The 22,036-nt window shown below is 49.9% G+C and overlaps 2 protein-coding genes across 3 annotated transcripts in view; one reads left to right on the top strand and one right to left on the bottom strand.

Annotated features, from left to right (window-relative positions):
- The window catches only part of LOC133389627 (probable cation-transporting ATPase 13A5), an 81,258-nt gene extending 61,418 nt beyond the window's left edge, over positions 1–19,840 (top strand). For both annotated transcript variants that reach the window (XM_061637634.1, XM_061637633.1), the window contains 16 exons: positions 1,989–2,075; positions 2,670–2,826; positions 3,546–3,663; positions 4,722–4,846; positions 6,284–6,444; positions 10,429–10,548; positions 10,792–10,871; positions 11,574–11,616; positions 12,952–13,061; positions 13,402–13,498; positions 13,900–13,972; positions 14,495–14,669; positions 16,217–16,401; positions 17,060–17,148; positions 17,592–17,672; positions 19,390–19,840. In XM_061637634.1, the coding sequence (XP_061493618.1) occupies positions 1,989–2,075; positions 2,670–2,826; positions 3,546–3,663; positions 4,722–4,846; positions 6,284–6,444; positions 10,429–10,548; positions 10,792–10,871; positions 11,574–11,616; positions 12,952–13,061; positions 13,402–13,498; positions 13,900–13,972; positions 14,495–14,669; positions 16,217–16,401; positions 17,060–17,148; positions 17,592–17,672; positions 19,390–19,590 (1,902 nt within the window). In that variant the 3' untranslated portion in view covers positions 19,591–19,840. The remainder of the gene's footprint in view (positions 1–1,988; positions 2,076–2,669; positions 2,827–3,545; positions 3,664–4,721; positions 4,847–6,283; positions 6,445–10,428; positions 10,549–10,791; positions 10,872–11,573; positions 11,617–12,951; positions 13,062–13,401; positions 13,499–13,899; positions 13,973–14,494; positions 14,670–16,216; positions 16,402–17,059; positions 17,149–17,591; positions 17,673–19,389) is intronic.
- The window catches only part of LOC133389626 (zonadhesin-like), an 83,562-nt gene continuing 80,733 nt past the window's right edge, over positions 19,208–22,036 (bottom strand). Inside the window, exons 51-53 of the mRNA XM_061637632.1 lie at positions 21,685–21,816; positions 20,855–20,969; positions 19,208–20,338 (exon numbers count right to left, since the gene is read on the bottom strand). Of these exons, the coding sequence (XP_061493616.1) occupies positions 20,221–20,338; positions 20,855–20,969; positions 21,685–21,816 (365 nt within the window). The 3' untranslated portion in view covers positions 19,208–20,220. The remainder of the gene's footprint in view (positions 20,339–20,854; positions 20,970–21,684; positions 21,817–22,036) is intronic.

Below are 22,036 nucleotides of genomic sequence, written 5' to 3'. Positions count from 1 at the left end.
ACTGGCAGGCAGAGCAAATGAGTCCTTTGGTTAACCCAAGGAGGTGGCTTTTCCTGTTTTGTTTGTAACACAATATTTCATGCTCAGAGATCGGTTTAATCGGCTTTTGTAGTTTTCAGGGCGAGGGACATTTGTTTCATTTATGGGTTCGATGCTTATATGCTTGCTCCATAGCAATGGCCCTTGGTGTGAGGGGCCTGTTGCAGCACCCAGTTGAAGCAATTAAGGAAGAGATGTACGGGATGAGGTTGTGGAGCATGATATCTCAGGACAGTCCCTTGCGTCCATTCCCAGCTGCTGAGGGAATGAAGTTCTCAGTGAGAGCCTGCAGCAGCTGGGGAGGGAACTGAAAGTCCAGCTGGACTGGGGGAAGACCTTTACATACATCAATAATTATTGCAGCAATGTTCAGCTTTAAAACTGCTGAATAGTTCTAGGCCTCCAGCTCTTGAAGCTAAGTAGTGCCACCTGTCTGTACGCCTGTGGCTGTGCGAAGGACAGTCCTGGCCCAAGAACATGCTCTGTGGAGCACATATTGGCTTCAGGAAGGGGCGGGGCAGGTGATTCGGATTGGGAAAACACAGGGGAGGTTAACTTTCTCCAGTACCACAGTCCTGATCTGAATTAGGGTTGCCAGGTTCCTGGCCTGAGACTGATCCTGTATCTTTAGGAGAAGAGGAAGTCAGCCAAGTGTAGGTGTTCTTGCAACACTGTAATGGGAAAAACCACAAGGTGGAATTCTCCCTTCCCCCTGCACAACTTTTAAAGATACAGAAGACCTGTTGGAGGCCAGGCCTGGCAACCAATCTGAATACAGCCACATTTATTTTTACCATTTAAAAAACGGTGGGAGATCAGGTCACGGAATTCTGGTGGACTTGCCAAGTTGCATCCTTTAAACTCAGAGTGTTCTGGTCCTGAGCGTGAGTGGCCGATGATGCTGGTGGATTAAAAGGGCATCTAGACAGTTATAGACTTTTTTAAAAAAGGAAAGAGTGTGCCGTAGCCCACTCAAAACTGGCTAGTGAGTTGTCCAGAGATTTGAACCTGGATTTCTGCTTCCCACCTCCTTGGCTGAACTCAGTAATATGCAAGCCCAGCCTATAATTTTTGTCTAAGAAGACTACAGGGGTGCCAGATTTGGGGACAGTCAGACCTCCCCCCCCCCCGAATTTTTAAAGAGGAGCATATTCCTCTCTATGGAGCAGAGAATCACACCATCCTAATGATCATTAGAAGCTGGACTGTGTGCCTGTCTACATTCCAACAAGACACTGATACTCTGCGCTAAAAACCCAAATTCTGGATCCTCGAGGAATGTTTTGCATGCTGAGCAACTTAATTCACTAAGGCTGCAATCCAGTACACGCTTACCTGGGAGTAAGTCCCATTGAACCCAATGGAGCTTGCTTCTGAGTAGACATCTATCGGATTGTAGGCTAACTCTACTATATTCTCTTTTGGTATCGCTGGTCATGTGGATCAGGACGGCCCTCTGAAAGGTGCTGATGTCCAATAGTCCCACCCACCCACGGGAATGTATTTCAGCCCTCGGCCCCGTCCCCCCCCGAAATGTAAATGTACTGCCTTCAAGTCGATTCCGACTTGTGGCGACCCTCTGAATAGGGTTTTCATGAGGCTGAGAGGCAGTGACTGGCCCAAGGTCACGCAGTGAGCTTCAGGGCTATGTGGGGATTCGAACCCTGGTCTCCCAGATCTTAGTCCAACACCTTAACCACTACACCACACTGGCTCTAGCTTCTGAGATATTAGCAGGCATTGCTCACATACTCAGTAATACCTCCTCATCCATAAGGGCTAGAAACCTGCCCCCCTTCCTGAAAGTGAAAAACAAACAGGCAGATTATGAGGAAGCTGGATTCTGTGCCCAGGATCATTCACATTCACATCTCGCATTACAGGCTATGTTATTACGACTTACTTAGAATCTCTTCCAATCATGTTGTGTATTATTTTTCCCCCTGCAGGAAATGGAGGAGTCTGGTCCAGAGGATGGTGAAACCAGTGCACCACAGAGCTGTACCATTGTTAGACCAGGAGCCGCTGCTTCCCAGGTCAGCCCCACCCCTTTCCCTGAATGGCCATTGCTCTGCCGCCTGGGCTGCTGCTGGGAGGGAGGGCGAGATATGAATCTAATAAATAAATACTAATACTAATGCTAATAATGGCAGTGCTTCCTCAAGCTCCCTTGCTGGGAATGTGGACTGCCTGGCAGGTGGAAGGCTGGTTTGCAGCATCCACTTAGTAAAAGAGCTGCTTGGGAAATGAAACCAGGCTGAGAGCAGCAGTGACCCTCTACAGGAGCAGTCCTCCGCTGCCCTTCTGACTGGGCAAGCAAGGAAGGAGACCGTCTGCAGGCAGGCCAGCACCTTAGGGCCAATCCAGAAAGAAGTTCCTGTGCGCAGGCCTAAAGCACAAGGACCCTGTTTCTCCAGTGGCAGAGAAGATGCTTCTGGAAGCCCACAAGCCCGACATGAGCACAATAGCTCACTGCCAGCGGTGCTGCACAGGAACCGGTATTCTGGCTGCCCCTGGAAGTGATATATAGCCATCATGACGACTAGTTCAGCCCCGTCTCAGAAAAGAAGCCAGTGACTTGCATGGGGACACGAGCCAACTGAGAGCTTTCTGATTCTGCCCACTCACAGGCCCCTGTGGAAAGCATCGCAATCCTGCACCAATTTCCCTTCTCTTCCTCCCTGCTGAGGATGTCCGTCATCACGCAAGAACTTGGGAAGGTTGTCTGTGATCTCTACATGAAGGGAGCCCCAGAGATGGTGGCCAGCTTTTGCAAAACAAACACCGGTATGGGCCAAAGATCTAGCACGGCCAACAGCAGGGAGGGGCTCTCAACATCTTAAGATTTTTAATGTTTATTGTATCTGTATGCTTATTTTGTACGTCGCCCAGAGTGTCTGGATAGCCAGCCAGATGGGCGACTAAGAAATTCAATAAATAAAATAAATAAGCTCCCTTGCAGATGCATTTGGCTCAGCCAGGGTTCCCAGGCACATTCATATGGGATGGTATTTGGAGATATGCACATAACACCTCCATGAGCCATCCACATGCTCTGTGCTTGCTTCTGGGAACACCAGAATTCCCCACAGTTTATATTATAATTGATTTATTTTACAGATTTGCAAGCTGCTTCATAGCCAGAAGCTATCCAAGTGGTGTACAGTAAGACAGAATTAGATAAAATACAGTAGGCAAAACAATAGCACCATTTCTACAATTGCACAATTAATAGCGCACGACACAGGGAGCCCCTCCAAAGAGGGGCAGCCCTTCACAAAAGGGGCTTGGCAGTTCTGTTGCTGCCTCTCTTCCCGGCAGCTGTGCCTCTTTGTGCTGCACCTGCAGCATCCGTGCCTGCCTTCCGTTTCCTCCCAGTGCTGCCTGACCTGTCTGGGAGCCCTTGACGCTGCTGCTCCGTTAGGGTCGGTGCTTTCTGCTTCAGTCCCTGGTTTCTCTCTGTTTCTAACAGCAATCTCCCTCTCTCTCTCCTCCCCTCCCTGCAGTTCCCAAACACTTCCAAGCGGAGCTTGAACACTTCACATCTCAAGGTTTCCGAGTCATTGCCTTGGCTCACAAGGAGCTCTCCGTGGGCAAAGGTGCGGACCTGGATAACTTGGAAAGGTGAGGCTTGCGGATGTTCTGCTGTGGCTGATGCTGGCCTAGCTCAGCCAGGTGTTCAGGTGCACCGCTGTGGTGCTGGTTGCCATACACATTCAGAGATATTTTATCCCCGTCTTCTCTCTTTATTCCACTCAGCTTGAGGTATGTACAGATGCATTTGGAAAGATGCTTCAGGCAAGCTGAGTGCCTGACTTTTTTCTTCCACGTGTATCTAATAAAATATTTGATGGGTGCCTTGCTATTTTTTTTTAAAAAAAACCCGTATCAATTTTTAAAAGAGAACCTTGGAGAACAGCTCTGGGACAGGGGTGGGAAGGAGACTAGGCTTCCTGATTGTCATGAGGGCCAGCCAATCAGTGCTATGTTCAACTGCACACAGGAGAATGAGTTTCTTCCCCCTCCCCACCCAATGCGATCTGGGGGAGACGGCTGTCTGCCTGCCCTCAATGAAGTGAGTGACCTTCCTTGGCAGGCCTGGCCCCCAAATTATGTGTGCAGCTTTACACAGGCAAAATAAGTTGCCTCCATTCCATCTCTGCTCGGGGCGCTTGGCACGCTTGGCCTCTCCTCTGGACTGGACACTCCTCCTGTCATTTCCCCCCTGCTGCCCCCCACTCTGGGGAAGTGGATGCCTCACGTCCTTCCTGAGCCAGCTGTGCAGCATCAAATAGTGCCAAGGGCTGTTGCAGGGCTGCAACCCCTCCTGGCAAAATGGAGGTGGCCGTTGGGTTAAAGCATGAGGCGGAGGTGTGGGCAGCAGGGAGCCAGCAGCGTAGGAGGAGGAGCCAACTGCCGGCTTGCACAGGATGGGGAATGGGAAGCCACACAGCGGACAGCTGCACGGACTTCAGCATCCTCCTCTTTGCAACCCAGTTTTCCTAGGAGAAAGAGGTTTCAGTTGCTCCAGCACCCTCCAAGCCCTGCCCCAGAGCGGCCCGAGCGGGGCTGCAAGAGAGCCGGGCCTCTTTCTGTCACGGGAGCCCAGAGGGTCATAGCAGCTGCTCTGTTTCCCTGGTGGAAGGAACTAACTCTCCCTCTTGCCCCCTGGCTTGTCCAAGAGACAAGGTGGAGTCTGGTCTGACCTTCCTGGGCCTCCTGATCATGGAGAATCGGCTGAAGAGTGAGACCAAAAGTGTCCTGGAGGAACTCAGCGGTGCCCGCATCCGGAGCGTCATGGTCACAGGTATGTGTGTGTGGGGGGCTGTTGTTCTAGCAGGTGTGCAGGTGTGTGTGTGGCGGGGGGAGCAGGTTAGAACTACGGCTGTGGAGCAACCTTGCTTAGCTGATCAGGAACAGCTCTGACCCTTGTGGTCCCTTGCCAGGTTCTTCTGCTGGTCTCCATTTGCCTTTGTCCAAGGCCAGCGCCAAGCAGCTGTGCTTCACAGTGGGCCATTGTGCAAGAGGATCTCTCGAAATGTTGCAGGCCCCTTTGCTGCTTCCTGGAGGACCTGCCCAGTTTGAGAGGTGGTTCCTCTTCCTCAATGCTATCTCAATCTCAGTGCCTGTTCCTTGCATGCAAGAGTCTGCCAGCCTGATGCTCTCCAGCTGTTTGGACTACAACTCCCATCAGCCCCAGTGCAGTCCCAGCTGCGTTGGCTTGGCTGATGGGAGTTGTAGTCCAAACAGCTGGAGGGCACCAGGTTGGGGGAGGCTGGCGTATGACATAGCCCACGTCCACCGTCACCTTCTTTTTACCTCCTTTCTTGCTCCACCCCACTTCCCTATACTTTCTGTGATTGCTTTTCAGCAGCTTCAAGCAGTGTCAGCAAGTTCCAAAGATGATGATGATGATTAGATTTATATCCCGCCCTTCCTCCCAGCAGGAGCCCAGGGCGGCAAAGATGGGATTATGCTTTCAAGGTTTTCCTCACCAGCCTTGCAAACAACCTTACAAATTGGCTTAAAAAAAAAAATGGATGGCAGCATACACAGTCCTGACAATGTCTTGGGAATCCTGGCTGTTTGGGTGCTTGGATGAAAACAGGCACAGTGAGATGAGTCCCACGTCACACGGGGCAGCCACGGAATGTATCTTCTGGGCTTCCAAGCCTGGTTCTTCCTACAAGCTGGGCAACTCCACTTTGTGTCATTTTACAAAAACCATGGATGGGATCCAAAATGGCTTTTGGGTGCACACCCAGTCGAGAGTTTCAGGGCACCTCCACAGGAGGGATTCAAACACATAGCAGAACTTTAGATTTGCACATTTAAAGGGCACCCAGGCGTGACAACTCCACTTTTTAAAAGATGAAACTGACTTTGCGGTTTGGAAAGAGTCAGGGAAATGCATTGAAAAATGTGAATGAAGAAATGATTAATGGGGAGACATGTAAACACCTTGTAAGGAAATCAGATTGGATGCTCATTGTCATATAACCTCCAGGCAAAGACATAGCACAAATGCTCAGTAAAGACAGGATACAGTCTAACCTGCGTGTAAACTTTGTGCAAGCAAATCAGGATGAACGCTCTGTTATAAATAGTTTGTCTGGAGGGGGCCTTAGGCTTTTTGGCTTTCGAGAGTACACCTTCAGTTAGCAGGTAGGGTCACGTGGCGAAGCGAGGGGAAACGCAAAGCACCCCAGGAAACAACCCCCTGGACTTCTTCCCCCCCCTCCAGGTGACAACCTTCAAACAGCCATCACAGTCGCCAAGAACTCTGGGATGATCTCCAGTGGCAGCAAAGTGATCCTTCTAGAAGCCAGTGAGCCGGAGGGACCCGATCCAGCATCCATTACCTGGCGGCTGATGGAGGAAATGCATTATGCGGATGAAATCAAAGTAAGGCAGCATTTCCAGAGCTGTTTACACATGCTGAGTCTGGCTGGAATGGATGTGCCCTCAAGCAACCTTGTATTCCTTTGAATGAATACCGGGCCAAGTGCAAGGTTGTGGTTTTGATGCAGAAAGCCCTACACAGCTTGGGGCCAGGATACGTGAAAGATCACCTTACTCCTTATATACCCAGTCGATCACTACGCTCTGCAGATAAAGGCCTCCTGCAGATACCATCTAGTGTAGTGGCAGCTACCCTGTGGAACTGTTATGTAAATTTGTATAAATGAGCAGAGATTGTCAACAGTCTGAGCTGCGTGTGTGCCAGTGTGTGCGTTTACCAAAGTGGAAGGCTTTTACCCTGCATGAGGACCACTGAGACTTAAGACTTAGTAAAATAAGAAAAGCTACTTTATTTATAGAAATACATAGTAGATAGAAAGGCAGGCCTAGTTCTAACTTACTAACTAAGTTGGAGGCGCAACGCCCAGGCTTGGGAGTTACCCTCATGGCTCAGGAGAGGGAGCAGAGACAAAGATGTCTTCTCTCTCTCAGACAGTCAAAGAAGAGAAGAAGGTAAGGGCGGAAGGAGGAGGGGCAGCTGGCTTTGCCCAATGCCTTCGTAAGAGTGTCTGCAATGTCTTCCATTGGATAATACTCCATGTTGAGTAGTCCTCTGTGGTAGGTATCTCTAATGAAATGGTGCTTCACGTCTACATGCTTGGTTTGTGAACTCACCCCTTTTGGCTCCATGATTCTGATGCATCCTTGGTTGTCCTCATGCATCATGACAGGCCCAGGTATAGAGATGCGTAAATCTTTGAACAGTTCAACTAGCCATGTCAGCTGTCTGCTTGCATTGGAAGCTGACACATACTCTGCTTCTGTGGAAGAGAGTGCCACAGTCTCTTGTTTCTTACTTGCCCAGCTGATCACTGAATTTCCATAGTAGAAGATGTTTCCACTGGTGGATTTTCAATCTGTAGTGCCTTCAGCCCAATCAGCATCTGCATATCCCACTAGTTTGGGATCTCGGGTAGCTGCTAACTTCAGTTTCATGATAGCAGTGCCCTTCAGATATCTGGCCACTCTCTTGATTGCTTCTCAGTCTTTCTTGGTTTTTCAGCACAGGTATCCCAGTGCTGCTGCCACATCTGGCCTGGTAACAGTGCTGATATACAGAAGTTTCCTGATGGCTTGCCTTGTATCTCTCAGTGTTTCCTTCAGCACCTGGCTTTTTCTTGAATTTCTGCTTGCAGCCTACATCTTTCCTTCCTTGAGGAAGCTTGGTCAGTGCCCAAGTTTTATTCTTGTGTAGAGCTTCCAGCTCTTCCTTGGCTGCCTGCCTCCACCTCTCAGCTTCAGCTTTGGTTAAGGCTTCAATCCCTTTCCAGGTCTCTGGTTCTGGAAGTTCATCTCTCACAAGGTAAGCAAGTCTCTCTGGTGGTACACCTCTGTTGGTGCGTTCAGAGCGTCTGGGTGCTGGTGCTTTGGCTGCCCCTTCTGGCTCTGATGCCTCTTCTGGTTCAGACTCCTCGCCTTCCTCTGCAGGTGTATTATTGTTATACCTAATGTTATACCTTCTGTTGTGGAAGAATAACTCAGTTTCTGCTTCCATTTCGCTGTCATCTGTTTCCTCATCGAAGTGGACAGCTCTGTATACTCCCACTTCACCAGTTTTGGGATCTATGACTCGGTATCCCTTCTGTGTCGAAGAATATCCAATGAATATGTGTACGCTCCCCAATCTCCGAGCGGTGAGATTTCAGGGGTCCCTGTGCTTATCCAAGGTTTGGTTTCCTTTGGGAGGAAGGTCAGCGGAGACTGTGGTGTCTTTATGAAATATGTTTTGTTTATTTACACACATTCCAACCTGAGCTTAGGATGAAGGGGTTGAAGGCATCAGCAGTCCAATATCCAGCTTTCCCATCAGTGTTACAAGAGGCATCCTAAAGCCATGGTGCAGAGAGATAGCCTCTCTGCCTTCCTCCAGTTCCCAGCCTTTCTCTAGACACAACTCTACACACACTAAAAACACAAACCTCTCCTAGCCACCAGGAGGGGGGGGGTAGGCTCTCCTTAAGAGTTTCAATGACAAAAGAATCTTCTTGGCCCATTCACCAGTTGCTGGGCACCTGACAGACCCATTAACAACCTGGCCACTCTATTAGCTTAACAAAAGAAACTCATCTGGGCAGCAGAGCTACCCCTCACCCCAAGGCACAGGATTCCAAATCAGAGACTGGAAGGGGACTCACAGGAATCATCCATTCCAACCCCCAAACTCACAACAATATTACTTCCTTGACAGTGTGGTCAAATTTTGACTTCTTTTGTTTCGGGATGTGCACAAAGGCCTTGCACCTAAATACACGAAGGTGAGACATGCTTGGTGTCCTATCATACCATAGCTCAAATGGCGTTTTGTTAGTTGCACATGCAGGAAGTCGGTTCTGCATGTAGGTGGCAGTAACCGCTGCTTCTCTCCGGTACTTCTGTGGTAACTGTGCATCTTCCAACAAGGAACAAATAATCTGTCCAAGAGTCCAGTTCATGTGTCACGCAACCCCATTTTGTTCTGGGTTGTAGACAACTGTATTCTGGTGCTCTGTGCCTTCCTCACAGAGAAAGTCTTGCATAACCCTGGACACATATTCTCCTCCATTGTCAGTTCTTATAATCTGTGGCTTTCTGCCAAATTTGTTGGATACAATTCTGACATGGTCCTTCAATTTTTGAAATACTTGACTTTTCTCTTTTAGCAGGTACATTGTAGTATACCTTGAGTAGTCATCTATAAAAGTCAGCATGTATATATTTCCACCCTGAGATCTGTGTGAATTAATTCTAGAGGCTTTCATCTCTCTGTCCTTTCTTTGTTTGTTGTTTCTGCCCACAGTGAAATTTGCTTTCTCAGACATAGCCTGTTCCTGTCTCTCTTTAAAATCTTGGTCCTTCAAATATGATATTATCTGACTCGTATTCTGGTCTGTCTGTTCTAGTACACAAGCAGTTAATCAATGGTGTTTTTGGAGAGAGGTCTGGAGCAATGCCTTTTTGATTTCATCTTCAAATACCCTCCCACATCTCTTCAGTTCTTGGAGCAGACTTGTAAATCTCTCTGAAAGTGTACTGAGACTGTCTGTCTCTGTCTCTCTCAGAGTAAACAATTCCTTGTAAAAGAACGTTACATGATTTTTAGACTTTCTGTCATATATTTCTTCAAACTTTTTCCACATTTCGTTCACATTCTTACATCCTATGCATACATTTAGTGCCTCATTTTATAATGCAGTGATAAGAAGGGACCTCGCTTTTGCATGCTTACGCTTCTAGGATGCTGTTGCGCTGCAAACTCCACCCCTGCATCCTCTGCACACTCAGGGTGACAGCCATCAAAGCATTTCCCCCAAGAGTCTGTATTTGTTCATCAAAGTATTTGCTCATCAAAGTATTTCCCCCAAGAGCCTGTCATGATCCAGGAGCTCTGCTCCTCGCTGGAGCCTCTGATTCTCCCCCATCATGGCAGCAAACCTCTGATGGAGGCAGCTGTCCTGAGGAGTCCTTGTTTCAGGGTAACCGAGTGGTGTAAACGGGTTCCAGGTGTGCTGATTTGGAGCAGACTTTTGGCACCTCAAAGTGCTGCTCCCTGGGTAAGAAGGTAAGCAGGGCCTGCTGGATGAGGCCAATGGCCCATCTAGTCCAGCATCCTGGTCTCCTAGTGGCCAACCAGATGCCGCAGTGGGAAGGAGCCCACAAGCAGGACCTGAGCGCAAGAGCACTCTCCCCCTCCTGCAGGTTCCAGCAACTGGTGTTTGGAAGCACACTGTCTCCGACTGTGGAGGCAGAACATAGCCATTGTGGCTAGTGGCCTGTGACCCCCCTTTCTATTTGTGTCATGTTTGGTTTGGTTTGTTTTTTCATCTGCACAAATGCTAAAATCAGTCAGTCAGTGATTAAGTCCGAGAATAATTCTCACCTGATTTTCAGGATCCCTCCATCACCATTGAGAGCTCTGATCCTGTTGGGCCAGACAGCAGTTTCCATTTTGCCTTGAATGGGAAATCCTATCAGGTCCTGGTGAAATACTTCAGCAGTCTGCTGCCAAAAGTAGGTTGTGGGGAAGGCGGTGTGGACTGGGGAGGCCCCCCCTGCTTGGGCTGGTGGGTGGACTGTGAGTCGGGATGGAATGGGCTCCCCTTTAGATCCGGGTGCATTCCGGCGTGCACTTCCACGGCAGAGTGCTCCCTTTAGCCTATAGGGCTGGGCCTTTGTTGTGGGGGAAGAGGCATTGCCTTTCTTCAGTGCTAACCAGCTCTTGGTTGGTTTAAGTGCACCCTTTTGTTTCCACAGGTTCTTCTGAATGGAACAGTGTTTGCTAGGATGTCTCCAGGCCAGAAGTCCAGCCTTATTGAAGAATTTCAGAAACTAGAGTAGGTTTCTTCCTTACCGTATAATGGAGGGAGGGAGGGATAGTGAGCTTTCTCCAGAAGCCCCAGAATGTGCTTCTGGCTCACGAAGGAGAGAGTTTGTAACTTAGGGTACTTTCTTCTCCACTGAGAACACAGACAGGCATGCACAGTCTCTTTCGTCCCTCTTGTTTGAGATGGAGGCTGAAATGTTCTTTCTCTGTGAGAAGGACTGATCAGGGCGGAGCAGGTCTGTTCCCTTAGCATCAGTTAGGGCTGCTTTCAGCAGAATGATTTCCTACCTTGCTGGAAATATGATGCACGTGTGATCACACTTGCATGCCTTAGTTTTACTGCACGTACATTTGCTGGGAAGCCATGATTGATTGTGAGATTGGCTGTGCACGCAGTGGAAATGGCCAAGTGTGATTGTCATGTGTGGCAATATGTAAGCCGCTTACATGCCAGATTTCCCACAGGAATCCTTTAAAGCCAGACCAACTGGAAGGGGGAGGGATATACAAGCTGGCATTTTGATGGCAACAAAGTTGGGTGAACACTGAAAAAAATGTGCATGCGTGAGTAGCACCCATCCCACAATAAATACGTGATATCTGGAAGCACCCTTGGTGGGTGGCGGGTGGCTGGCCTGGTGTGTTTTCATGTATACAAATGATCATGTTAAAAAACCTGAAGGTTTCAATTGTGTTCTCTTCTGTCTTCCAGTTACTATGTGGGAATGTGTGGGGACGGAGCTAATGACTGTGGGGTAGGTAATAACGTTAGGTAGTGTTAATGTTTTTAAGAAAGGTTTTTACCCATCTAGATCCTTTCCCCCATAAATCTAATGTGTCATAAATGGAAATGTTGTTTTAAAAATGGTCTCATAATACATAACATATAATTTTATGATCAATTTACATTGATTAATATATATATATGTACATATATAATTATAAATTATAAGGAACATGCAAAGATGCATTATCTAAGACAATGGAAATGGACTGCCTTCAAGTCAATCCTGACTTATGGTGACCCTACAAATAGGGTTTCCATGGTAAGTGGCATTCAGAGGTGGTTTACCATTGCCTTTCTCTGAGGCTGAGAGGCAGTGACTGGCCCAAGGTCACCCAGTGAGCTTCATGGCTGTGTGGGGATTCGAACCCTGGTTTCCCAGGTTGTAGTCCTACACTCTAACCATTACGCCACACTAACAAGCTGTCTTTAAAATTAAACCTGAAAGTTCAGAAACCCCCTATCAGAAGGGAAATCAGCCAAGGGAAACTGCTTTAAGCCACAGCAGAAATCAGGAGGCCAGATGCGGGAGGAGTGTGTCTATGACTCCTTTGTGCTCCATTTCATCTTTAAATGACAACCTATGTCCCCTCCCTTCTGTTTATAGGCAGCCCCATATGGACGTGTGCGATTTGATTACTTGTACTTGCAGATGAAATCATGGCAGTATTTCTGCATGTTTCTGGGCTCAAGTGCTGGGTTTGATCATGAGGAACCCAGGATCAGATGTTACAAGGATGACAGAGTTTGAATTCTCTGTTGAGTCCCAGAGTTTCTGACCAGGGAACCTGAGTTTTGCACTGTTTGGTAAATTTTTCATAGGGTAGGGCATCCATACCAATGTAGGCATCACCACCTCCCTGCCTCCCCTTCCCCAAGGCAGTAATGCCTTCGACACCTCCTTTCAAAGGAACAGAGGAAGTTGCTTTGTCCTGAGGCAGACCATTGGTCCAGCTGGCTCAGTACTGTCCACACTGACTGGCAGCAGCTCTTCAGAGTTTCACCCAAGGAGTCTGTCCCAGCCCTACCTGGATATAAACCTGGGACCCTCTGCATGTAAAGCAGGTGATCTCCCCGTGAGCTCCGTCCTTCCTCAGAAGGGCAGTTCACATTCAAAGAGATGAGAGTGAGGGGGACAGGGGGACGGAGCTAGCCTGAGTCTCAGGTCCTTCAGAACACGATAGATGGGAGATCCCAGGAAGTCTGCCTGCATCTAACTTGGACACAGGGAACTGCCACCTGGGAACTGTTCTTCCTACTCAGATTTCATGATGAGTGATGGTGGTGGTTGCTGCTGCCGTTTCAGGCTTTGAAGATGGCTCATGCTGGGATCTCCCTTTCTGAGCAGGAGGCCTCTGTGGCTTCCCCCTTCACTTCCCAAATCCCCAACATTGAGTGCGTGCCAGAACTGATCAGGTATGTTCTGTCTCGTTCGCTTTTGTCACTAGCTTGTCATCTAACGTCAAATTCCTCCAGAGATAGCTTGTGGGATCTAGCCGGCCTGTGGCTCTCCTTCCCCTTCCCTTGCATCCTTCCTTGCGGGTTGCGGTGGTTGCCCCTGGCCTGGCCTCCATGCCCATGCACACTGGCAGTTATCCATGCAAGCACAGCTGCTTGCCCAAGCCCCTCCCAGCCCTACGGGCCTGAATGTTTTCCTCAAAGCCCCTGACCCTGTCTTCCACACCGAGCTGCTTTGAGCAGGCCATTGCATCCCTTTGTGATCAGGCGCCCCTTTTTCTCTTCTCCCCAACCCCAGGGAAGGGCGTGCCTCCCTTGTGGCCTCCTTTTCGGTGTTTAAATATCTGGTCCTGTATGGCATGGCCCAGTTCATCGGGACTTCTCTGCTGTATTGGGTATGTTTGTGTTTATTTATTCATGTGGGTTTGTCCCAAGGACTGAAGGATGGATTCCCGATGACAACAAGCGCTCATGAATTGTCATCTTAGGCTAGAGAGAGTGAATAGCTTACGTTTTGGAGAACTTAAGGGGTTGTGACAGAGGCATTGATTCCTTTTTTATTTTTAATTTAGAAAAGCTGCTGTATAAGGGAGAAATGTGGGTATTACCTGGGATCTTGCAAGAGAAGAAAGTTATTTTGCACTGGAGTGTATATCTGGCCCCTACGAGAAATCTTTGAGTGCTTTTGCAAAGTCCTGTAGACTTTTCTCTGTCTGGGTTAATTGAATAATAATTTGAGGAGAGCTGCAGGATGATCGTCTCCCATGAACTCATGTTTTTGTTTGCTTCCTTTTAGCAAATACAGCTCTTTGGGAATTACCAGTACCTCATACAAGATGTCTGCATTACCCTTGTTGTGTGCCTAACGAGTAAGTGGGTCATCCTCTGGTTGGCCATGTGTTAGCAAACTGGCTCCCCGCACGCTTATGGTGTGGAGCAGTTATCACCACCAGAGCCAGGGCGCAAGGCACACATTCAGATGAGAAGCTCTAAATTCTCTACCGAGCTGAAGTGAGCTCATATTTGTCTTACCTCAGCCTGAAGAAGCAGCGCTGAGGTTTGAACTGTGGCGAGCCTGCCGGGGGATTTCCACAGCTGTGAGGCAGGCAGCAGGCCTGCTTCTGCTTGAGCTCCTGTTTGGCAACCCCCTGTGCCTCTGATGGGAGGCCTGCCCTGCCTTTCGAGAGCTCTCAGTGGGACAAACAGCTTGGCTTAAAGCCTTGGATGCTACTTCTGCTTCTCTGACTGTGTCCCAAGGGCAGCTCTCCTTCCTGCCTTCAGTTCAGGGTGGTCCTGATGCTGACAGCCCACCAGGCAGGGAAAGGGGAGGGCTCTGAGTCTGGCAGTCTGCGACCCCCCCTCCAGGCACGCTCTGTCTTCCTTCCCCACAGTGAGCTTGACCGAGGCAGATCCCAAGCTGGCCCCCTACCGGCCCCCTGGACGGCTCCTCTCCCCGCCGCTGCTGCTCTCCATCGTCCTCAACGTCTGCTTCGCCCTCGCCGTCCAGGTCTTCGCCTTCCTGTTTGTGAAGCAGCAGCCCTGGTACTCGGAGCTGCGCAGCCACAGGTGAAAGAGGTCTCTCCGGAGAGGCTGAGACGCAAGGAGGGAGGGCCGATTCGAGCTGTGCCTGCTAGTAGTGGCTGTTTTCTAAGGAGAGGCTTCCTCAGAAGTCACGTTCCTAACCTCACGACACACCCCTGGTTCTCAGAAGCAATGGGGTCTCTGTTGTGGGGCGTTTCCAGGTGACCTGCTTATGGGCCTTTCATCCTGATATGCTTGTGAGGAAGTTGTACATCTTCCTCTCAATTGATTGTTAAAAACAAAAACAAAAAGTGTGTGTAGGGGGTTTGCAACAAAGTGTTTTAATCCATTTAAATTGTGCAAGCCTGAATTTCCATGTGCGATTGAATGCCTCCCCCCAAATAGCAAATCTAGATGTGACCTTGGTGCGCACCATCGGGGCACCATCTTCTGTGTTGTCACTTGGCAGTTCTCCACAGGTGAGCCCTGACAGCCAAGGGGCTTGTTACGACACGTGTCCTTGGGAACCTGAGTGTGTGAACTTGCCACCCACGTGTCCCATGAAACACACCTCCTTGAGAGGAGGGGGATCTTTTGCTAGGGATAAAACAAGCGCTTTGCCCTGAAATGTGCCTAAATGGTGTGTGTATACCCGAGAAATGCAGGTCCAAACCAGACTAAAGTAAAGCTTCCTTTTATGGAGAGAAAAGAGAAGAATGGCATTACAGAATTACTGGGTGTGTGGCAGCATTAATCATTCATATCCTAACCCATTCATAACTTTAAACTAAAGAGATCAAAGGACCCTATTACTACAAGGAGTGACAGGTAGGAGAGATTACCTATCCTAGGCCCAGGAGTGGGCAGTGGAATGCAGCTGAAGTGATGTGAAGGAGCTCTGCCCCCAAAGCAGGAAGGAATCTGTTTGCCTCAAGGCTTATGCCAAGACACAGACTCCCTTCCTGGTTGTGGCCCGAAGTCCCGTGTTGTTGCTTGAGAGCATAGTTACCCGTGTTGGAGCTCAGATCACCATCAACCCCCCTCCTAGGTCTCAAGCCCTGCTTTTTAAAGACACTTTTTCTCTTCCAACTCCCATGAAAAAGGAGGGATCTGGGCATGAGGGGATTTCGTGTGTGTGTGTGTTTCTAGCTGACACTGAGAAACTCAGGCTACTTTCTAATGCTGTCTTTTAAACAATGGGATTGTTCTGCTGAGCTTGAGGGAAGCCTGCCAAGGAAGAAGATAACATTCATCTCAGTTTCTCTTGGTTATTTTTGTTGCTCACAGGATGGCCTTGTGCTGTCCTTTTCAGAGTACCCCAGGAATGCATAATGAGTAAAATAACAGGGGGTGTGGGGTGGGAACTATAGTCCAGAATGCTCCAGGGCCTTGCACCCCCTTGATTCCACTTGAACCAAAATGGGAGTTAGCTGAGCACTCATAACAGGCTCTTGGCTTAGAGTTGCCTCAACGTAAGCCCCGCTTGGAGACAGGTGCCTCTGCCCCTCCAAGGAGGCAGAGACAGAGAAGGGCCAGGGAGAAGCAGAGGTGAGAGGCGGAGGCAGTCATCCTCGGGGCCCTCTTTTTTCCAGCGGGTGCCCTATAGGAAACCAGCCGGTGTCCCCAGGCAACGGAACAGCCAACTCCACAGCCCAGGAGCACAGTATCTTGAGCTACGAGACCACCACCCTCTGGCCGATCGTCACCATCAACTGCATGATCGGGGCCTTTGTCTTCTCCAAAGGGAAACCCTTCAGGAAGCCCATCTACACCAACTGTGAGTGAGGGGATTGAGCCCCCACGTTCCCGTTCATGACTGGTGGCATCCAAGCCCCCCCTGAGCCACTGCCTGGGCACCAGAGCCTGGATGGCCAGAACTCGCCCCTGCCAGGGGCCTGGCCAGCCCTGTTCCACATGGGGAAAACGTTGGCTGGGGGTTACAAATAACCAGGGTTCTGCTTAGTATCCAGACAGCATCTTCCTGAGGAGCTTGGAAGGGTTTCCATGCATTCTTTCTGTTGGAGTTTGACATGTATTGCAGCGGAGTGGAGGAATAACTAGTCTGTTAAGAACTTACTAAAGAGACGTAGTATTTATTACTACAAGGAAATGAAGCCGTGCATGCCGATGCATCAGCCCTGCAAGATAGCCTTATATATTATGCATTACCCTCTTATTACATAGATGGGGGTTGAGGAGGTTGAGAGACAAGGGTTTGCTTTTGACTAGAACACCCCCACCCCGATTGGCCTGGAGGCTTCACTGGGCAGTGGACTGCCCTCTTTCATGGCGGCAGCAGCAGCCGCCGTCAGCCCTGCGGCCAGGTGCCCTCCCTGATGTCCAGTGGGACACCCGGAGCTGCTGGCTTGCTAACTTCATGCACACACACCCGTCCCTGGGGTTAACTGGGGGCTCTTCCTCTTTTGATTCCCCAGATATCTACTCCTGCCTGCTGTGCCTCCAGCTGGGAGTTTCCCTCTTCCTCTTCTTTGCTGACCTTGAAGCCGTCTACAAGGGAATGGAGGTGAGTTGGAGGAGCCCAGAGTCGGGGGATGCCATCCACCTGCCCCCCTGGGTGCAGTAAGCACCCCTCAGCATCAGGAAATGGGCACCCAGCAGCAGAGCAAACAGAACGCTCTCCACTTGGAAGACAATGCAGCATTGTCTCAGCAGGGCCATAAAGCACCCTTGGCCTGGCTCCGCTCACCTTGGGCAGCTCCTGGGAAGTTCAGACTAAACCCCGGAGCAGATTCCACTGTCATGGAGCCATCCGCTGCCATGGGTGCATAAGACTGCCTCCTTGCCAGAGCTTGGAAAAGTTACTTTTTTGAACTATAACTCCCATCAGCCCCAGGCAGCGTGGCCACTGGATTGGGCTCATGGGAGTTGTAGTTCAAAAAAGTAACTTTTCCAAGCTCTGCGTCCTTGCTGCGGAGGGTTAACTGCCTTGGACCTCTTTCCTCACAGCTTCTCTGCACTCCAGCCATTTGGAGGGTTTACGTCCTGCTGATGCTGTTGGTCACATTTTCTGTCTCGCTCATTGTGGAGGTGAGCAGATTTCTGTCTTTTTGTTTCTCTGGTAACTGGCTCAGTCTTCCCTTGGAGCAGAGCAGTACCTACCCGTTGTTGTGGATACCCGCTGTGGTGATGGGGAGGATTAAAGAGGGCCAGAACATGCTCAGCGTTCCTCCTGCCCACCCACAGATGCCTGAAAGAGGCTCACAAGCAGGACAGGATGGTGATGACCACCTCGTGGTGGTACTGCCTGACCCCTGATATTTGGGGAGGGGGTCTGTCATAAAGATAGGGACAAAAACTTTGGGTAGACAGTATTAAATACTGGAAAGAGTTGAGGGGTGTGGAGGGGCCAATTTCACAGCCTCTCCTTGCCTGCAGTTTCCCATCTGTAAAATGGGAAGTGTGGTGAAAACCTCCCAGGGATTGTGTGGACTGTCCGTGGATGTGATGAAGATCTTCGTTCACGGCAATGGCTGTGCTGAATGGTGCCCAGGCTGCCAAGCAGGGAGGAAGAGGACGAGCCAACCCTGGCAGAGCCACCTTCCCTGCTGCTGCTGTGGGGGGGGGTTGTGGTCGACAGAGTGGTGCTGCTGGCTGGGGACATTTAGCCGCCATAACCTCTCCCCTCCCTAACGCTGTAATCAAGAATCCAGGATGGGAGAAACAGGACAGATCAAGCACATTTGTAGACTAGTTCTGTCTTGTGCCAAGTATCCATGTTTCCAAACTATGGGCTCATCCAGACGACTGCAAAATGTGTGACACACGCGCTATGTGTGTTTATTATTTTTCGGTCGTCCAAATGACGTCGGACGCTGTTACGCATTTTCGTGGGTTAAATCCGCTCCTTCCAATACCGGCAAAAATGCGATTTGCTTTTTTAAACCGGTAATCATCCGCTGCAACATTAGGGGCTCGGATGCAAAACCGCGGTTTATAGAGTTGTAGGCGGTCCATAGGCAGACCTTGGGCGTGTCCCAGTACCCCTTCTGTCTTTACCATCCAATCATGGATTTTCACTTGTGCGCATGTGCGCGAATGTGCTTGGAAAAGCCCGGGAAACTGAACCAATCAGAGCCACAGGATGTTACGTTGTACTTCTCAGATGCAGAAATGTGCATTTCCTCATTTGCACACAAGGAGGTACTGCAGTTTACGCAGCCACGTTGTAGGTAGGGGAGAAAGAAGTGGTGGTTGCCAGCCTAATTAATCTTTCCACTTCTGCGCAAGCTAGCCAGGGGTGGCAGGTCGCAGTGGACCGCCGGCCAGCTTCCTGCTGCATGTGTGGGCACAAAAAAGTCATGATTGTTTTATCGGGAAAGAGCGAATAACAGGCAAAGTGAGGACTGTCAGATGACAAAACGAATATGGAAAACGTGGAATATCCCACTCCGTTTGGATGAGCCCTATCTCGTGGGGAACTGAGGCAGAAGTTCAGGCAGCTTTTCCTACAATAGCTGTAGCCTAGCAGCCTAGAATATACTAACAAAAATAACATACAAAATGCATAAAATTAGGGGAAATTACTTGCGGAAATGTGTACATTAGTCAGAACTGCATACAAAAATGTGTTTATTAGGACAAATTTGCACTAACATGCTGATGAATTTTCATGAGAATTTTTTTTTAAAATCACAAAATGTTGCATAAATATGGAAAACCAACTTTAAAACTGGAAAACTGAGAAAGTGAGAGAAGGAAAATCTGACAGATCCGTCCACCCCAGTGATTTCTCCCTTCTTTGCAGGATGGCATCCTGCAGAACCGGCGCCTCTGGCTGCTGATCAAGGCGCTGTTCCAGTTCCGCTCCTCGAGTCGCTACCGGAAGTTGCAGCGGCAGCTGGAAAAAGATGCCAAGTGGCCTCCCATGAACCAGAGGGACTTTGCAGAAGACCGGAAGGTCGAGGCCTACATCAATCCCATCTATGAAGATGAGGAAGAGAACTAGCTGGCCAGCAGAGACTTGCTAACTTATCCATACAGGGTATGAATGGAACTTTACTGTCTGCGTGGGATTTTGGCCCCTGCCTGGGGAAATTAAGGGTTTGGTGCCTGTGCGCATGGCAGGGGCAGGAGGGATGGAGTCCTCTTCCACAGGAACAAGGCAGCTTTAAGAAAACGCCACTTGAGGATGCCTAAATATGCTGCTGAAACGTCATCCCCCTTATGAAAATAAAATTAACTCTATTTTTACTTTCCCGGGGATTTCCTGGTTTTTCTTTTATGTTCTTTGTTAGGGAATCATGGGGAATTCTTCTACCCTGGAAAACATGGCATAGAGTTGGCGTATGTGTGTATGTCAAGGGCAGGGCTTGTGGGGTTGTTCTGGGGGAGGGGGAGAGAAGAGAAAAGGCTGCCCAGAAAGTAGGACATCGATGCCTATCCATCTCACATCAGTTTGCAGACTTTGCTTTATAAAAAATTAAGTCCACATGAGTATTCAGCCAGAATCTGCAAGGGGGGAAAATAGCTTTGATTTATTCTGGCTGACAGCTTGGCAGAGAAGCACTTTATCTAACACAGGAACAAGAAGAAAATCCGGAAACAGACTTGTACTAAGAACCCAGAGCCATTGATTTTAGTCCTGTTCAAAGGCCGGGTTGGACACATCGCAGAGGGCTTGTTGAGCTGGCGAGGGGAGCGTGGAAGGGTGCAGAGACCGGACATCTCTTGCAGAGGGATTCTGTGCACGTTTCCTGCAAACAACAACAAGAGTGTCCGTATAGACGGAAGGAGTGTGGCTGCACAAGAGCTCTCGCCCTCTGCCCCTTGACTCCCCTCATACCCTTTGATTCCATGACCGCTCTTGGCTGGTCATCTTTCCTGGGGGTGGATGTGGGTGCCTGTCCAACGTTTCTACTGGCATGGGGGGACACGCTCCACCTTGGCTGTTCCTTCCTCTGCAGGGAGTGCCCCATCCTTGGCCCCCCTGCAATTCTCTTCCTACAAGCTGACTTCTCAGGGAAGGGGTGGGATGGGGTGGCCATGGCACTGCACGCTAGCTCCAGCCCACTCCCACAACTCAAAATGTCTGCCTGCAATTTCAGCTTTGATGTCCTTAAGCTCTTCAGCTTCGAAGCATAATGCCCTTTGCAAGGGACACTTTGCCCTGAACACCTTGCTGGAAATCCTGCCCCTTTCTCTCCACCCATTCAGCACCTGAGCTGGTTATCCTCCTGCCTGGAATGTCAGTCTCTCCGCAGCCTTCTCACCTGGAAATGTACCAGCAGGAGAGTATGGCGGCGATCAGGGTCACTAGGACAGCAACGGCGGCAAGGCCCGCGATGATGGAAATGGCGGGGAAGGAATTCTCCTCTGGGTGACCTTCTAGGGAAGGAGCAAGAGCAGGAGAGGATGAGGAACAACTTTGAGCTGGCTGGACCTGTCATGCCGAGGGGGCGGGATGTGGCTTCTGGGCTGCCCGGGGACAGACTTGCTGCCAGTTCATGTGAGAAGCAGCAGAGGGGAACGTGGCCTTCCACACTGTTTTTTCAAGGCCACAGGAGCATGTATGTGGATTTGCACCCACCTTCCCATGTGCTAAAGAGACCCGCTTTTGGAACAGCCACAAAACTGCTTCAGGCAGGAGAAGAGTCCTATGCAGCCTGAGCAGGGGTGAGTTCCTCTGAGCTGCTGTCAAGAAGAGGGCCCGGCCCCAAAGGGTCTTCTGCTGGTTCTTACCTCCTCCATGCCCCAGCGCAAGCGAGAGAAATCCCTCACTCTCTCCCACAAGGCCTCTGAGTGGGCCAGACTTGGTGGATGTGAGGAGGAGTTTGGTTACAAGGGCTAAGAGCGGCCATCTAGGAGCCCTGGCCAGCCATGCCCAGAGGACATGTGACCTGTTCACACACCTGGGGTGGTGGTGGCTTGTTTTGGTGTTTCTGGGGTGCAGCATGAGGTGCTGCTATGGCAAACTACAGAACTGGCTGGGCCACAGCCATGAGCAATGAGTGGATACCGGAAAGGAGGGAAATGCTTTGGCAGAGAAGGAGCCTGTGGCTTAAGGGGCCCCTCTGGGGTGTGGGTGGAAGAGAGGCTATACCTGTTGGTTCAGTTTCAGTCTCGCAGAAATACCCTTCATAGCTCTTGGGGCACAAGCAGTAAAAGCCAGCTGGGCGGTCCGCTTCTACACAATGTCCATCATTCAAACAAGGGTTTGGCATGCAGGGGCCAGCTGGTGTGGGGAGAGAGGAGGATGTGAGGAGTCCCAGGAAGTGGCAGCTGGGCAGACACCCCCAGCCTTGACAGTTGGCGCACTCACCCACCCAGCCTTGTGCATTCTGCCCTCTTACTTCAGGGCTAATGTGACCCAGATTAGATTGGACAGAGCCTGTTGCCACCTTTGCAGAGGTGGCAGGCCACAGCCTCTTACAGGCATGGCATGCCCTTGTGTC

The sequence above is a fragment of the Rhineura floridana genome, chromosome 7 (assembly GCF_030035675.1).
Source record: "Rhineura floridana isolate rRhiFlo1 chromosome 7, rRhiFlo1.hap2, whole genome shotgun sequence".
In the NCBI taxonomy this organism is placed as follows: domain Eukaryota; kingdom Metazoa; phylum Chordata; class Lepidosauria; order Squamata; family Rhineuridae; genus Rhineura; species Rhineura floridana.
The sequence above is the reverse complement of the archived record's forward strand: the minus strand, read 5'-3'. Positions and strand labels throughout refer to the sequence as shown.